This window comes from Brassica oleracea, chromosome C2 (assembly GCF_000695525.1).
Source record: "Brassica oleracea var. oleracea cultivar TO1000 chromosome C2, BOL, whole genome shotgun sequence".
NCBI lineage: Eukaryota > Viridiplantae > Streptophyta > Magnoliopsida > Brassicales > Brassicaceae > Brassica > Brassica oleracea.
In genome coordinates, this window is record NC_027749.1 from 811,012 (window position 1) to 824,052 (window position 13,041).

Sequence of the window (13,041 nt, forward strand, 5' to 3'; positions counted from 1 at the left end):
AATGGATAGGGGATATGCATTGACATGTGTGCCTGAGATTCAGGGATCATTTGGGGATGTGTGCCAAGTTATGTATGATTTTCGTCATCATATCGGTTATGGTTATCTCAAAATTTATCTATTTGTTTTTTTTTTCAAATTTTTTATTTATTTGTTTCTTTATTCGTTATATTTTTTAATCTGATGATCATCACTATAAACCAAAGTTTAGTATTTTCATATTGCAAATAAACCAACGAAGAAAGAATATAGGTGGTTTGTCGTATAAGACCACTGAAGAATAAATTGAATCATGTATAAAAACGTTTACAGACATTAATAGAAGTTTCCATTACTAGTTAGTAGTCAAAACAAACTTTAGCATCTTTAGAACTAATGAAGAAAGAATATGTGGTTTATTTACATCATTTTGCTACTAGTTATTTCTGTAATTTCTGTCACAAATCAAAACTTGTCATGATAATTAACATTTTATCAAAAAAAAAAAATTGTAGACCATTGAAGAAAGAATCAAACAAAACGATATTTACAATGGTTATACAAAATAAATTGAATCTTTATTATAAAAACGTTTACAAACATTAAACCACAGATTCAGTAACTAGTACACACCAAGAAACATAAACCCAACTTTAGAAACTCTCTCACAAATCATTAGAGTCTACCCATCAAGATTCAAATGCAAAAAGTTAGCCTCCAAAGTTAAGTGAACCCTCTTACAGTCTCACCCAATTTTGACAAGAAAATTAGGACAAAACTGAAAAGATTACGAACACATTGGACAAAGAACCAAGCCATTCTCATTACACTCCAAGCACTTAACCATATCCTTCTTCTCCGCATCCATAACCTTACAGCTTCCATTACAAACCCCACACATCACAAACCTCATCCCACCGCACCCACAGCAGCAACCGCTTACCCTCGCCTTAGGCATACACTCAAGCAAAATACCCAATTTACCCTCCTCCTCCAACCTCACCACCTCCTCAACGCTCCCTATCATCCTCCCTCTCACGAAAACCGCCGGTATCTTCACCTGCTTCGTCCCCATGATCCCTCTAATCTCCTCCTTGAAAACAGAGTGCATCGACACATCCCTCTCCGAGTACCGAACCTCGTGCGAATCAAGTATCGATCTCACCGCGTTGCAGTCCTCGAACGTCTTCCTTATCCCTCTAAGCGTCGTTATGTAGACGACCACCGAGTTCTCTCCTCCCGGCGGACATTTCTCCGGGAAAGGGTCTGGAGGAGAGATCACCATCTTGATCTGTTCTTTCTCCTGAGACAACTCCCTCTCGTAAGAAGCCACGAGGTCTGGATCGAACATTGGACTAAAACTCTTCCTCCTCTGCGTAGTAACCGCTAAAGGCTCTTCTGATTTGAGAGGGAAACTCAAACGCATCACGCCTCTCTTTGGAGTCTCAAGAATGTTCTTCTGGTTCGGACTCTGTTTCTCTCCTCTGTTTTCTTTTCCCCTGAATCTCTTACTACTACCACTCCTCTTAGGAGACTCCGCAATCGATTTCACCGGAGTCTTCCACGATTTCCCGAAGATCCCACGAGATTTGGGGCTAACCTTCGTCGAATCTTCGAGATCTTCCATAAGCTCCCACGTGTTGATAATCTCTGGATCCTCTCTCTGTGCATTAGATCTCCTTTCGGATTCAAAGTCATCGCCTTTAGGAGAAGTCTCTGCTCGTTGTTGGACATCGAGATGGCCGTAAGTAGTTGAAGTGAGAGACACGATGTGGTCGCCGCCGTTGTTGACTCGGATCTCTCTTACAAGTTTCTTCTTCACTGGTTTTGAAGAAACACATCCCATCTTTGTCTGTCGCTCTCTCTCTTGATTTTGAGTAAAGGAAGTTTTTTTTTTTATTTTGGGGAAGAACAGAGACTGAAGAAGAGGAAGGGGAGTTATTTATTTTTTTTTATTTTGGAATTTATTTACTTTCAACGGTCATATTTTTTTTCGAACGGACATGGAAGTGGATCGATGAGATTTTTGTCGGAAAAACCCTGGTCTTTATGTTTGTCTTGTTATTACCGTGAACCTTTTTATAATTAGCGGCTAGTCCTCATAAGTTTCTTGTTGTACTACTGAAAACTTCGAATTTATTTTGTTTTGCTCCCTAAATGATTTTTATTCCTTTTTTTACCTTGAAAGATTTTATATAATTTTCTTTATCTAGATTCCTTCAGTTGCAGACTGCAACGGTGCATTATTGTACGTTAAGTTAACGTTAACGCTTTCCTGTTTTTACCTATGTGGATATGAATTTATTGTACAATAAAGTAGTTGACTATTCTTTTGTTTATCAATAGTTGAGGACTATATGCTTACACAACTACTAGTTGAAAGCTATTTAAATTCATGTGGTTGAAAATATCAATGAACTTCGTAAAATGTAAAGGTGCAAATAAACAACTTATATGGATCAATATACACACATATGACATATACTATAAGAGAGGGACAATATATTAAGATTAAGGAGAGCATTATATTTTGAAATTAAAATAATTAAAAACGTAGACATACCCTGACCCTAGATAGATTGCACTTTAAATTAAAATATTGAAATAATTTCAATGATATAGAAATCGTTTGCATATCTAAATCATAATGCCACCATACAGAAAGGATCGTGCTTAGCCTTTTTCAGTTTACCTTTTGTGATAATCGTTATTTCTTTGACCCTACCAAACGATGCACAACTACATCTCCCTCCATTTGCATATAAAGTGATTGTCTTAACATGTGATTTCGATACGATTAAAGTTAATCGTAATAAGCAATAAACTAACATTATCCGTCCATTACAAGTAACCAAAGTGTGCAAAAGCCGACAATATAACCACTAACAACTAAACAAACATTTTGAATGTCTACATGGAAAACATTTTGAAACTCGAGATTTGAATTTCCAGATTTCCAACTCATACTTGTAGATAACTAATTTTGTCGAAACCTATATACAAAGGACATGAAAAGAAACAAAAGACCAATTAAAATTTAAACAAACGGACCACAAATATGTGCGGTGGACCTTGTAATCATATGCTCGGACCACTTCTTCATCATCTGCTTCTTCCAAACTACTTCCTTCCATTTGCATGGGGTTTTTTCAATTATTTAACTAAACTATTTGTTCACAAAAAAAGATAACAAGAAAGAAAGAAGATCATACCTTATAGAATTATGTCAAATTCTTATAGTTTCATGAATGTTTTCATGGAATGTGAAGAAGTCAAAAGGAATAGTAACAACCATATATCAATACAAAGTGAAGAAAAATTATAGACAATAAGCATTTAATATACGTTTCAGAGATTATGTAGCAAGAACACAACAAGTAATCAGTTAACACATATTCTATCAGTTTTATAAAGAGTATTGATTTTTTCTTGTTAGACAATGAATATCATTTTGTAATTATAATTTAATTATATTAATTTTGAATATCATTTTGTAATTATAATTCAATTTATCCCACCGTGGTCGCCATTAAAAAATTTCAAAAAATAATAATTCAATTTATATTATTTTAAATTTAATACTAATTGTAAAATTCATTAACTTCAAAAATATGTTTATATTATTAGTTAAATATTTGTAAGTATCAAAAACAGAAATATATGTAAATCATTTTTTAATTTGTATGAAAAAATTAAATTACATTTTTTTTTAAAGAAAGAGTTGGGAATACAACAAATAAGAGAGATATTACTACATTAGTCCTTGGACTTGTCTGATATTACGTAGAGCGGTAGAGGTTAGAAATGTGTAATTTCACCGTGATTATGAGAGCTGTACCGGTCGGTTTGATTCGGTTATGTATTTGCTCCTCTGCTTCGTGGGAGAGAGATAATCACAATTCTCTCCAGGCAATCGGAAAAAAAAACCCGAAAGCTTCGATTTTGAGCCATATAAAACGTCTCCCATGGTTAAAGAAGAAGACTTTAAGCTGTAATAACTAGAGAATGGCTTCTGTCTCCACATGCTTAATCATCTCCCCTAGGCTAACTCCACCCCTCTTCTCACCAAAGCACAAGCCTTTGACTCGCCTCAGATCTCCTCTCGATCATCATCACTCCTTCCCCAGAATATTCACCAGCCGTAGAATCTTGGCGGTTAAGGCGGCGAGTATAGACAAGGTAATCAAACCGGGAGGACTCGTGGAGAGCGACAAGTTACCTACAGATGTTCGAAAACGAGCAATGGAAGCTGTGGACGAGTGTGGTCTGAGAGTCACCGTCGGTGACGTGGCGAGCAGAGCGGGGTTGAAAGTCACCGAAGCTCAGAAAGCGCTTCAAGCTCTCGCGGCTGATACTGATGGGTTTCTCGAGGTAATGATAAAGCTTTGATCTTTTATGCTTAAAACTTGAATTAGCCATTAATAAAGTATTGATCTTTAGGTATCGGATGAAGGTGATGTGCTTTATGTTTTCCCAAGGGACTATCGGTCTAAGTTGGCTACCAAGTCGTTACGGATACAGATTGAACCTTTTCTTGATAAAGCTAAGGTATTATTGTCTTTCAACAATTAATCGATTTGAAACTGAATGTTACTTATCATATGTTATGTGCCTGGCAGGGTGCTGTGGACTATTTGACACGTGTTACGTTTGGGACGGCGCTTATTGCGTCTATTGTTATCGTCTACACTTCAATTATACTCTTGCTTTCAAGCAGAAGGTGACTTGAGTGTGACTTGTCTACAATGGCTTTGGTTTGTCTTTGTGCACTACTAACCTTTTTGATTTTTTTGTTGAAAAGCGAGGATGATAATCGTCAAAGGAGACGTGGGCGTGGATATGATTCTGGATTCAATTTCTACTTCAGCCCTGTTGATCTGTTTTGGTAATTTGATCTTCTTGATTTGAAAGGTTCATCTACTCTTAAGGAGGCTTCTAGTGATATTGTAGTGTTTTCTTATGTAAGGTACTGGGATCCAAATTATTACAGAAGGAGACGAGCTCGTGAAGATGAGGGAAAGGGAATGAATTTCATTGAATCTGTAAGAGGAAACTTGAACTTGAAAAAGCTTTCTATATGTTTCTTCCTCAGTTGCTATTACTGATTGATAATGGCTTTGAATTAATTCATAGGTTTTCTCCTTTGTGTTTGGAGATGGAGATCCTAATCAAGGAATTGAAGAAGAGAGGTGGCAGATGGTAATGTACTCTTTGTTTTCATAGGCAGTTCTTGATTCTATGTGGTAACATCTTATATGTTGTTTAGTAAGCAAAATGGTAGGTAGGTAGGTTCTTTATATATATAATGGAAATGTAGATATGTTTGTTTTAGACTTCTATAGAATATCTTTTTAAGATTTGAATATGAAAAAAACATCTCACTCGTATAATGAAGTAATAGTGACTTACTCGCTTCTGTTTGTAGATTGGGAGGTATATAACTGCTAGAGGAGGTGTTGTTGCAGCTGACGAACTTGCTCCATACCTTGATCTGCCATCTTCCAAGAGTTCTACGGTATGTTTTGCTTATAATAAAAATGAAAAAGACAATACATTTCACAGCTTCTTAGGTATCCTTTTCAATGTTCACAGAGCGATGAATCCTACATTCTTCCTGTTCTTCTTCGGTTTGATGGTCAACCTGAGTTGGATGAAGAGGTATATACTTTCTGGTTGCAGTGTTTTCCTCTGTCATTTTCATTAAAGTATTTTTCTGTTAATAGGGAAACATACTGTATCGCTTTCCGTCGCTGCAACGCACAGCTTCTGGATCTAGTAGACGAAAGGAATACGTGGGGAAATGGTTTGACTTTGTTGCAGATATGGACAAGTTTTTCAAGGAGAAGAAATGGCAATTCAGGTTCTCACCTTGCTTTGTTTTATTGCTTTTTGTGGTTGAGTTGGTGATAATGGAATCTTGTTTCTTCAACAGTAAAGCAAGTTCGACAGAGAGAGCAATGGTCATTGGCCTAGGCGCTGTTAACCTCTTTGGTGTTATTGTTCTAAACACCCTCCTAAAGTAAACCACTCCCACTTAATACTCCCTGGTGTTTGTATATATATACAACAACGTTCTAACGCAACAACGTTATTTAACAGGGAGATGGCTTTCAGACCAAGTGGATTTATTACATTTGTTAAAAACATATATCCACTACTACAGGTGTGACTTAGTTTTTTGTTTCCTCCTATTTGCTTTAAGCATTATGATCTTGATAAGGTTATTTGCCTGTACAGGTATACGCAGGTTCATTCTTTGTGATCCCTTTGGTTCGGTGGCTTTCAGTGAAGAGGAAAAATGATCAGATAGAGAGTAGAAACAAAGCTCGGCTGCAGTTTGCACGAGCGCTTGAATCTCCAGATATCACACTACGCCGTAAGGTAGGCACTACTACATCAGTGGTTATACAAATGTGGAGAAACTGTGGAATAACGTCTTTTGAAACTAAATGCAATGCAGCTGCTGAGCGCAAGGGATATGGCTCAGAAGACAGTAATAGGGAAGGAGAGGATAGTGTACAGTACAGAGAGAGATATGATTGGACAAGACTATGAGGCAGAGGAATGGGACAGAAGATTCCGAGAATTGGACAAATCAGATTGACAAATGTAGAAAAATCTGGTAAGTGAATGAGAATACAGTTTCACATTTTCTTGCTTGCAGTAACTAATCTTCTAAACTCAATCTCAGTTTTGGATTTGATTCCAGGGACATGTGACAGCAACTCACACACTCCACCCGCAAGCACAGAGCTGTCTCTCCTATAGCTTACTTAGGCAATCATCAAGTTGCTGTGCGGTGAGACAAAAGGCATGGGGTACATAACTATATAGAGATTCTTCATCTCTTTGAGAAAGAGAATCAAATGGTTTTCATAGGTATCTTAGGTTGAAGACCATATCGGTGATGCTTCAGAGCTCGTTTCTAACACAAGTGACATAACCATACCAGCAAGCTTGGTCTTTGTTTATATAATCATTATTCAAGAGTAGATTGCTTGTTGCTGACAGTTTCCAACGATAGGTTATTATATGTAGAGTGATGTGTGTATACAAAAGTCCATTTCTGACTTCATCATGATACACTTTTTGTATTTTAGTGTCTTATCTTTCTCCTGGTTTCATAGAGAAAATGCGTATCAAGGATGAAATAGTTTAAAAACGAATTAATGGGGTCAATTTGGAAAAGATTAAAAGTAATGGGGCAAGTTAGAAATAAATTAAGTGGATGCTCTTAAAATGAAAAAGAAGCGTGTGGTATAAACACGACCAAATCTGTTGTAAGAAAATTCCCAGAAGAAGAAAAAAGAAGAAACTTTCTTCCACCAAAGCTTTTGAAGGATTCGTCTTTCCACGACAAAGAGAGAGATTCTGATAGAAAAGCCATGTCTAGATCTCTTGTGAAACGCTTTGTTCCGTATATGTCTGCTCGTATCAAAGAAAACCATCGGATGCTTAATCGTTATTCTTCCGTTTCTTCTGCTCTCAAAGAAGCTTCTTCTTCTTCTATGGAAGCTGTTCATCTTAGCGAGAATTGCATCCGGGTATGAATTAAATAGACTCATGATAGATGGATCAAATGTTTTTTTTTATAGAATCGTTATTAATTTGTCACATTCTCTTGACCTTGTATGAGTTATATCCTTTTTTTTTATTGACAGAGGATGAAAGAGTTGCAATCTAGTGAGCCTGAGAAGAAGATGCTTCGATTGGCTGTAGAAACTGGAGGCTGCTCTGGTTTCCAGTATGTCTTTGAGCTTGATCATACCACCAATCCTGATGACAGGTCCTCTCTCTCTCTCTCTCATGTTCTTTACTCGTTTTGTTTTTTTTTGTCTCAATTGGTAAAAACATTGCGCAGGGTATTCGAGAAGAAGGGTGTGAAACTGGTTGTGGATAATGTCTCCTATGACTTTGTCAAAGGCGCTACCATTGATTACGTCGATGAACTCATCCGTTCTGCTTTCGTGGTAATCATGTCCATAGCTAGTTACCATCTTCCTACACTTTCCTTTTTCATCATTTCTCTCATTTTAGTGTCACTGGAACCATTCTTGTCTGTTTTGCCTGAGCTGAATGTAGTCCATTTTGCCACTTTCTTAACTATCATATGTAACTTTTCTTATATATGGCCTGTGTTTACGAAATGGAGTCGAGATTAGTATATTGAAACAGCATGTGTGTGTACATATCAAAAGATGTCTTCAATACTGTCATTTGATTTTTAATGCTTGCTGTGTGTTCAGGTAGCTGAGAACCCGGCTGCAGTGGGTGGATGCAGTTGTAAAAGCTCCTTCATGGTCAAACTCTGAATCATTTTTTTTTTCTTTTTACATGAGTTAGAAACTTCATTTGATCTTTTGTTTATTTACTTTGTACAATGTCTCACAAAGCTTTGCTATGTAACTAGGGAAAAGATACACAAGCTCTGTAGGCTTTCTGAGCTCAACACAATCATTTGTTCAAAGTATTTTTAAACAACAATAATAATGGAATGGTTATAACACAAAGAGGAAAGTTGTGTCTACTCTTCTTTATATACACAACACTCGATCTCGACCTGTTCTTGATCATACTCCTTGTATATTTTTGATATTGATTATGAAATTTATGATAGTTCAACAAATCTTTTCCCATATTTCATTAAATTACAAAAATGAATCTATCTTTGAGATTGACCAAGTTAGGATTCTTGACTTTCAAGTGTACCAAAGACTGAAACAGGCTGTTTTAGTTGCCAGAGCCAAACCCACGAGGACCTGGCTTGTTTGATGCAGACTCCACAAACTTCTTTCTTGATTCAGCCTTCTTCTTCCTCCTTGCGGTTCCAGGTAGACCCTATTAAGATCCCATTCACAACAAATCAGGTTCAAACTCTTGCCAGCCACAAGTGAAAGGTGAAGAAAGAAGAAAGAAAGAAACCTTTTGTTCAGCTTTCATTGCGTCAGCGAGATCAGTGAACGCAGGATTCGCTCCTCCTTCCATTGCTCCCATCAAGTTCTTCATCTTCACTCTCATTTGAAATATCTGCGCTACAAGCTGGCTCACCTGAACAAACAACAACGACAACCTGAATCTTCTTGTCTGAGATCTGAACTAGCTTCTGAGTGAAAGAATATAGTACCTGTTGTTCTGTCTTTCCTGAATCTTTAGCAATTCTTTTCCTTCTCTCTGGAGACTCAGCTAGTAACTCTGGCTTCTCCTTTTCCTCTGCACAACGCAAACCAAACGAGGAATATAAGACATTGTTTTGTACTATTAATGGCATAATAAGAAATAAGAAAAAGAGCAAAACCAGGAGTCATGGCTTCGATCATTGCTTCCATGATGACAAGACTCTTCTCAGCTTCACGTATCTGAGCAGGACTCACTTTCCCCATCCCAGGAATCATCCCAAGAACACGTGACACCGAACCTATCTTGGCAACAGCACGTGTCTGCTTCAGCAAATCGTTGAAGTCGAACTTCTCACTCATTATCTTCTTCTGTAGATCCTCCGCATCCTCTTGACGCATCTATATATCAAACACACATCATCAAGAGAGAGAGAGACAGAAACACAAAAAGTTTTCTAGTAATTAAACTTACAACTTCTTGTGCCTTCTCAACAAACGAAAGCACATCTCCCATTCCTAGAATCCTCCCAGCCATTCTATTGGGATAAAAGGGCTCAAGATCCTCCATACGCTCTCCACGTCCCACCAGTTTTATTGGTTTTCCAGATACCTAAGCAACACTATCAATGATGTGTACTCATTACCGTCAAAAAATGTATAGTAAGGAGAAGAATATGAACCTCCTTGACACTCAAAGCAGCACCACCTCTTGAATCACCGTCTAGCTTTGTCAATATAGCTCCTGTGATTCCTATCTCAACACTGAACGCACTCACCAATGCTGTGTGAAAAAAAATTGAATTATACATCAAGAAACTAATCTTGTTTTATAGAAAATTGATATTAGAGTACTTACATGCAGCTTCTTGTCCAGTCATGGCATCAACAACTAGCAACGTTTCTGTTGGGTTCAGAAACCTCTTCACGTCTTTTAACTCATCCATCATCTCTTTATCTACCTGTCACAAAGAGGCAATGTCATGACTCATGACTAAAAGCTGTAAACAGATTTATTATACAGAAAGATAAAAAGGTTATTACCTGAAGCCTCCCTGCAGTATCCATGATGACTACATCAACATTATTCATTTTAGCTTCTTTTAGACCTTGCTTAGCTATATCTGCAGGTTTTGCTTCAGTCCCTGCTGTATACACCGGCACACCAATCTGTGATACAAAGACAGCATCAGAAAAACATTTGTTTTAATGATTCAAAAGTCCAAAGTACAATACCTTTTCACCTAAAATGACAAGTTGATCAATGGCAGCAGGTCTGTACACATCTCCAGCAATAAGCATGCAAGTTTTTCCCTATTAAAAAATATTCAATTATAATTAATGTATATGTTATAGGAGAGAGAGTGACAATCCTATCAAAATCTTCAAAAATCATTACTTGCTTCTTTAAGTTATAAGCGAGTTTAGCGGCAACAGTTGTCTTCCCAACTCCTTGGAGACCAGCAAGCAATATTACTGTAGGACCTGACTTAGCAAACTGGAGCTCAGATACTTCTCCACCCATCACCTTCACTAGCTCATCATGTACAATCTGCAATAAAAAAACACAAGCTTAAGTTGTAATTTAAAAAAAAAAAAAACTCAAATGATGGTTCAATGCTAGTTTACCTTGACCAGCTGCTGATCTGGTTTGACTCCTCGAATGACACCCATCCCAACGGCTTGGTCACTTACAGACTGAACGAACCTTCTAACAACAGGGAGGCTCACCTGTTTACAACACCCTCAAGAGATTAAAATTACTTTTTATACTGCAAGAAAAACAGAACAAACACAAACTCACATCTGCTTCAAGGAGAGCTCTTCTGATGTCTTTCATTGGCTCAGCAATATTCTCCTTCGTCATGACATCTGCAAGTTCAATTTAACAAAACTACATCTGTTAGTAGTCAAATTGCAAATATTACACTGCCTTGGACTATAAACTGATCATTTCTTTTTAAAAATCAAGAAATCTAAAATCTCTCTAATACATTATTTATTTATTTATATTAATCTTTCTCTTTACATACATGAACAAAATGCTTATCTTCACTCATAAAAAAAGATTTAGTTTTATGTGTTATAGACAAAACTAGCAAAAGCTAATAGCTTTAGATATTTAGAAGACAGACACGAACCTTCTCCTTTGAGTTTTGTCCAAGCAGCCTCGAGTCCACTACTCAATTGACCAAACATCTCCGCTCTCACTTGGCTCCTTCTGTATCTTCCATGGCCAATTGTCTTCGATTTCACCCAACTCCATATCTCCCTCTAACTCAACACAGACATCACACACAACATTAACTAACCAAATTGAGAAAAGACAGAGAGAAAGGAAGCAGATTTGGAGCCAAACCGTGGAGGTACTCTTAGAAGAGAGAGAAGCTGAATTGGTGGTTCCAGTGAACGCAGAACGACACACAGCCCTACTTGTTCGACTCGTCGTCCGGTTCTGAGTACACTGAACTCTATTAACCGAGAAACGGCCCGAAAATTGAAGAGACTCCATAAGTAGTGTGAGTGATCCAAAGCTCAAAAAAGCTTTTGTCTTAAAAGAGACTCTTGTCTGAATGTTATCCTTCTTGTTGCAAAGGAAACTGAGGCTTCTATCCGTTTTAATGACGTGTCAGTTTACTAACCGTCGATGTGTGCTCTTTTTTAAAAGGAAACATGTTTTATCCTTTTTTATGACGTGTCCGTTTACTAACCGTTCGATGTGTTCTCTTTTAAACACGGCGTCGTTTTAGCGGTTTTGTTAAAAAGAGTCGAGGCTTTGGTGCATGTCATGTAACGTAAATACATGGTATCAAGATAAGAGTAAGACCGCAGCCTTAAATAAAACCCTGCTCTCATTCTCATCCGTAGACACAAGACATTCTCAAAGGATCTCGAACCATGGGCGAAGAAGGCAAGATCATCGAGTTTGAGTCCGGTAAAGATCTCTCTATCACTTCTCCTTCTTATTTGTTAGATTTCATCTGATCGATATTTAATTTTCGTAAATTTCGTATATGCCTTTTTTTTTTGTCCGTAGGGAGGCAGACACTCTTGTTCTGGAACATGGATGACTACCCAATCCCTGTCGATACAACCGATGATCTTGGTTCCGTTAGTAGTAATATGTTTAAAGCTCTTCAACTAATGGGTTTTCGTGGGTATATGAGAATGCAAGTGTATTCGGAGCAACCCAATAGCGAAGATTGGTTGAATGCCGAAATGTGTTACGCACCCAAATGTAAATCCTCGCAACAACACTCTCTTTGCTCGTCGTTTCTGTTTTAATTATAGTATGTAATTGGAGTTCTTTTTCTCTGTTTGATATATATAGGTAAGTCTTATTCGGCTGCTGTTTACGAATTTCCGGATATCGCTCTATATATCTTTCGTTTGACAACAAGTATGGGACCAGGACCATTAAATGTAGCCTTAATCGCAAAGCCAAATGGGGAGTTTACGTAGGGTTCTGAGGTGTTTGAAATCGAGGAATCACGATGTTCTCGTCATAGACCTCCTCTCTTTAGTGTAGAGTCTCTACTTGAGCATGCACGCCTTTTAGATGGAGCAAAGCCTAGATTCAAAGCTTTGTTACCTGATTATATGTATTTGGATGATATCGACGAAGAATTTCTAGACATCAAAGAAGATCTCTCCAAGACTGTAGATTTCACCGGTAAAACCCATTCCCAAATTGTTTTAGATTTTCTATCTGTCATTCTTTTAAAAATGATTATAAATGGTATTTATTTAATCTCTCTCTCTCTCTCTCTCTCTCTCTCTCTCTCTCTCTATCTATCTATTGCATGGCTCAGAGCGCATCCCAACCGTCAGAGGGGATAGGACAGCCGTCTTTTGGGATGCCGAGGATTACCCATTCCCTCTTTGTTTCACTCCTGATGAGATCTACCACTCTATCGCATCAGCTCTTGTGGAAAGGGGTTCTAGTGAT

At 37.5% G+C, this 13,041-nt stretch overlaps 4 protein-coding genes across 5 annotated transcripts; 2 read left to right on the forward strand and 2 right to left on the reverse strand.

Moving 5' to 3' along the window:
* Positions 1–527: 527 nt before the first annotated feature.
* On the reverse strand, positions 528–1,906 carry LOC106327491 (uncharacterized protein At5g39865). Its single transcript, XM_013765652.1, has one exon. It carries the CDS (start codon positions 1,823–1,825, stop codon positions 767–769), a length of 1,059 nt encoding a protein of 352 aa, XP_013621106.1. The 5' UTR covers positions 1,826–1,906; the 3' UTR covers positions 528–766.
* A 1,975-nt stretch (positions 1,907–3,881) lies between these two features.
* LOC106322902 (uncharacterized protein At5g03900, chloroplastic-like) lies at positions 3,882–7,078 on the forward strand. Of its 2 annotated transcripts, none has more exons than XM_013761056.1 (14): positions 3,882–4,350; positions 4,420–4,527; positions 4,599–4,699; positions 4,781–4,864; positions 4,946–5,021; positions 5,113–5,178; positions 5,405–5,494; positions 5,572–5,637; positions 5,703–5,839; positions 5,912–5,998; positions 6,079–6,142; positions 6,217–6,360; positions 6,440–6,601; positions 6,671–7,078. In XM_013761056.1, exons 1-13 carry the CDS (start codon positions 3,985–3,987, stop codon positions 6,581–6,583), a joined length of 1,533 nt encoding a protein of 510 aa, XP_013616510.1. In that variant the 5' UTR covers positions 3,882–3,984; the 3' UTR covers positions 6,584–6,601; positions 6,671–7,078. The 2 variants fall into 2 exon arrangements, with proteins under 2 accessions (XP_013616510.1, XP_013616509.1); XM_013761055.1 differs by having other exon boundaries at positions 6,689–7,078.
* A 184-nt stretch (positions 7,079–7,262) lies between these two features.
* On the forward strand, positions 7,263–8,480 carry LOC106319372 (iron-sulfur assembly protein IscA-like 2, mitochondrial). The gene is made up of 4 exons (XM_013757683.1): positions 7,263–7,523; positions 7,641–7,765; positions 7,841–7,949; positions 8,226–8,480. The coding sequence occupies exons 1-4, from the start codon at positions 7,365–7,367 to the stop codon at positions 8,289–8,291; spliced, it is 459 nt and encodes a 152-aa protein (XP_013613137.1). The 5' UTR covers positions 7,263–7,364; the 3' UTR covers positions 8,292–8,480.
* Positions 8,481–8,573: 93 nt separating this feature from the next.
* Positions 8,574–11,646, reverse strand: LOC106319366 (signal recognition particle 54 kDa protein, chloroplastic-like). Its single transcript, XM_013757671.1, has 14 exons — positions 11,452–11,646; positions 11,234–11,366; positions 10,897–10,964; positions 10,722–10,823; positions 10,492–10,644; positions 10,329–10,406; positions 10,137–10,262; positions 9,952–10,054; positions 9,776–9,876; positions 9,568–9,705; positions 9,275–9,494; positions 9,104–9,189; positions 8,902–9,027; positions 8,574–8,817 (listed from the first exon to the last, which is right to left on the reverse strand). The coding sequence occupies exons 1-14, from the start codon at positions 11,602–11,604 to the stop codon at positions 8,710–8,712; spliced, it is 1,695 nt and encodes a 564-aa protein (XP_013613125.1). The 5' UTR covers positions 11,605–11,646; the 3' UTR covers positions 8,574–8,709.
* Positions 11,647–13,041: the final 1,395 nt, after the last annotated feature.

Coding starts and splice junctions, on each gene's coding strand:
- LOC106327491 (XM_013765652.1), bottom strand. CDS start 1,825: ATGGGATGTGTTTCTTCAAAACCAGTGAAGAAGAAACTTGTAAGAGAG.
- LOC106322902 (XM_013761056.1), top strand. CDS start 3,985: ATGGCTTCTGTCTCCACATGCTTAATCATCTCCCCTAGGCTAACTCCA. Junction 4,351..4,419: donor ATACTGATGGGTTTCTCGAG/GTAATGATAAAG, acceptor ATTGATCTTTAG/GTATCGGATGAAGGTGATGT. Junction 6,361..6,439: donor ATATCACACTACGCCGTAAG/GTAGGCACTACT, acceptor AATGCAATGCAG/CTGCTGAGCGCAAGGGATAT.
- LOC106319372 (XM_013757683.1), top strand. CDS start 7,365: ATGTCTAGATCTCTTGTGAAACGCTTTGTTCCGTATATGTCTGCTCGT. Junction 7,524..7,640: donor TTAGCGAGAATTGCATCCGG/GTATGAATTAAA, acceptor TTTTATTGACAG/AGGATGAAAGAGTTGCAATC. Junction 7,766..7,840: donor ACCACCAATCCTGATGACAG/GTCCTCTCTCTC, acceptor AACATTGCGCAG/GGTATTCGAGAAGAAGGGTG.
- LOC106319366 (XM_013757671.1), bottom strand. CDS start 11,604: ATGGAGTCTCTTCAATTTTCGGGCCGTTTCTCGGTTAATAGAGTTCAG. Junction 9,877..9,951: donor GACTGGACAAGAAGCTGCAT/GTAAGTACTCTA, acceptor TTTTTCACACAG/CATTGGTGAGTGCGTTCAGT. Junction 9,495..9,567: donor TTGAGAAGGCACAAGAAGTT/GTAAGTTTAATT, acceptor TTTGATATATAG/ATGCGTCAAGAGGATGCGGA.